This window comes from Tenrec ecaudatus, chromosome 1 (genome assembly GCF_050624435.1).
Source record: "Tenrec ecaudatus isolate mTenEca1 chromosome 1, mTenEca1.hap1, whole genome shotgun sequence".
Classification (NCBI taxonomy): Eukaryota; Metazoa; Chordata; class Mammalia; order Afrosoricida; family Tenrecidae; genus Tenrec; species Tenrec ecaudatus.
Window position 1 is genome coordinate 24,876,727 of NC_134530.1, and position 2,363 is coordinate 24,879,089.

General features: G+C 71.6%; 1 protein-coding gene across 2 annotated transcripts; it reads right to left on the reverse strand.

The window, feature by feature from the left end:
- Window positions 1-784: 784 nt before the first annotated feature.
- Window positions 785-1,730, reverse strand: HES4 (hes family bHLH transcription factor 4). Of its 2 annotated transcripts, XM_075537963.1 has the most exons (4): window positions 1,617-1,730; window positions 1,447-1,542; window positions 1,278-1,365; window positions 785-1,200 (listed from the first exon to the last, which is right to left on the reverse strand). In XM_075537963.1, exons 1-4 carry the CDS (start codon window positions 1,722-1,724, stop codon window positions 785-787), a joined length of 708 nt encoding a protein of 235 aa, XP_075394078.1. In that variant the 5' UTR covers window positions 1,725-1,730. The 2 variants fall into 2 exon arrangements, with proteins under 2 accessions (XP_075394078.1, XP_075394086.1); XM_075537971.1 differs by lacking the exon at window positions 1,447-1,542.
- Window positions 1,731-2,363: the final 633 nt, after the last annotated feature.

Genomic DNA, 2,363 nt, shown 5'->3' on the forward strand with positions numbered 1-2,363 from the left:
TCACAGCAGGTGCACCACACCTGAAGCAAGGGCCCTCCCTGCCCCACCCCACCCCCGCCCCCAGCAGCTCCAGGGGTCTTTCTGGGCTGCAGTCCCAGGCTGTTAGGTAGCTGCCAGCACTCCGCCTGGACGCCCTTCCCTGCCCCTAGCCTGGGCAGCCACCCTCTGGGCTCTGGTTCCATCAGGGCAGTTTGTATGGAGCCCTGAGACTAAGGGAGAGGTGGGCTGCAGGAACTGCGGCATCCGGCCAAAGGAGTACCCCTCCACCCAGCAAGGCCAACTCCACCAGCCAAGGTCCCCAGAGTGGAGGAGGGTCTTTAACTTCCGGGGGCTTCCCTGGAGATTCCCCCCCACCCACCCACCCACCGCAAGGCCGGTGGCTGGCTCCCGCTCAGACGCCACAAACACCGCCCACCCAGGCTAGAAGGGCGGAGCAGAGCCTATCCCGCAGTCCCGCCCCCAAGCCTGCCGCAGCCAGCCGTCCTGTGAGGCCATACACTTGGTGTCTCGCACGGGATTTCGGGGGGCTGCAAGGGCCGGAAGGAGGGGCTGGCGGCAGCAATCTGAGGGGCATCCAGCCAGCCCTGGCTTCTCTGCGGCCCCGCGCTGCCCCCATTTAACTCTTCACCTGCAACCGACCTCCACAGCGTCTCCTTTCTAAAAGAAAAACCACACCACCACTCTGAACGCAACCTCTAATAATAAATATTCGCCACAAACCGCTTAGCAAAGCGTCTTGATCCTCGGCCAGGCCCCCGAAGTCAGTCCAGGGCGGCGTCCACACTCACCGCAGCCACGGCCTCCAGGGCGCGTCCTGGTCCTGCGGCCCGGGCCGGGGGGCGGCGGCGGGGGCCACGCGGGTCACGCCTGGCACCTGCGTGGGTGCGGAGCTGGAGATGGCAGGCAGGAGAGCGAAGGCGGCCCCGCGCGGCAGCAGCGGGAGGGGGACGTCGAGCGCCGGCAGCGGCGGGCATCCCGCGTAGACCTCGGGCGCCGGGGCCTCCGCCGCGAGGGTCGGCGGGGTCTGGCGGTACGAGGACCCCAGCTGGCCTAGGCAGGCCGCCAGGTGGCTGAGCAGGCGGGAGCGCACGTCGGCGGGGACGCCTTCACAGTCGGCCAGGAAGCGGTTCACCTCGGCCAGACACTCGTTGAAGCCGGCGCGGTACTTGCCCAGGACGGCGGGGTCGGCGCCGAGCGCGGCTACGGGGGGATAGGAGGTCTGTGGCCGCGGCGGCGGCCCTGCGCAGCCCACCCCAGGCCTGCCGCCGGCGCCTCACCTGTCACCTGCACGCGCTGCAGGCCCTGCAGGTGCCTCACGGCCATCTCCAGGATGTCCGCCTTCTCCAGCTTCGAGTGGCGGGAGCTCTGGGGACAGGGACGGTGGACGCTGTAGCCCCAGACGCGGGACCCCAAGACTGTACCCCGCGCCCCCGGGCCCCGGCTTACGTCTTTCCGGAGGGCGTCCAAGATGAGGGTCTTCAGTTGTCCGAGGCTCTGGTTGATGCGCGCTCGGCGCCGCTTCTCCATGACGGGCTTGGAGGACTGCGGGGCGGGCACAGCTGAGCCCCGCGTCCCTGCCCGTAGGCCCCCGCCCTCCCCGCCCCTCCGGCCCTCACCTTGCGGTGCTCAGCGGCGCTCCGGGGCCGGTCGGGCGTCCGGTGGGCGCTGGCCGGCGCTCCTGCCCGCGGCGAGGCGCTTGGCTTTCCTGGGGGCTCCGCGGGCATGGTGGCCCCGCGCCTCCCGGGCCGGGCGCGGCGCGCCGCCGGGGAACGGGAGCGCGGTGGCGGGCGCGCAGCGCTCTGTGCTCCTCCGGCGGGGTCCCCGGCAAGGACCCGCGCGGCGCCCGCCACCAGTCTGCGTCAGGCCGCTCCTCCAGGCGTGTGAACCCGACTCCGCGCTCTTTCCCACACTCACGCGCCCAATGGGCGCCCGCGCCGCCGCGCCGCCCCGCCCCCTGTCAGTCACGCGCCTGCCCGCCCGGCGGGCGACAAAGGCACGTCGGGACCGCAGCCCCGGTGGGCCTCTGGCACCGCGCGGAAGGAGTGCCCGCCTGTCCCCAGCTACCGCCCCAGCTCGCGCCGTGGCCCGGGCGGCGCGCCCCGAGGGACCTGCAGGACCGACTGCCACCGACCGGGGCTGCTCGCCTCTGGCCTCTGCGCTCAGGGGAGGGCGGAGGGGGACACGTCGCCGCGGGGGGAACCAGGGCTGGCGCTCGCAAGAGTGGACAGACCTCTGGTCTAGGGCCTCTGGTCTAAGGCCTCCGCAAAGCCGCCATTGGTTGGGGACCAGAGACCCAAGTCACCTGCGGTATCGGGCCAGGTCTGCCTTCTAGGTTCATCAGTAATCTACAGCGCTGCTGACCG

Excerpts from the sequence above, each read along its gene's own strand:
- HES4 (XM_075537963.1), bottom strand. The coding sequence starts at position 1,724 with ATGCCCGCGGAGCCCCCAGGAAAGCCAAGCGCCTCGCCGCGGGCAGGA. Across the intron at positions 1,543-1,616 it reads GCGCCGCTGAGCACCGCAAG|TCCTCCAAGCCCGTCATGGA; the intron begins GTGAGGGCCGGA and ends CCCGCCCCGCAG. Across the intron at positions 1,366-1,446 it reads TGGACGCCCTCCGGAAAGAC|AGCTCCCGCCACTCGAAGCT; the intron begins GTAAGCCGGGGC and ends CCCTGTCCCCAG.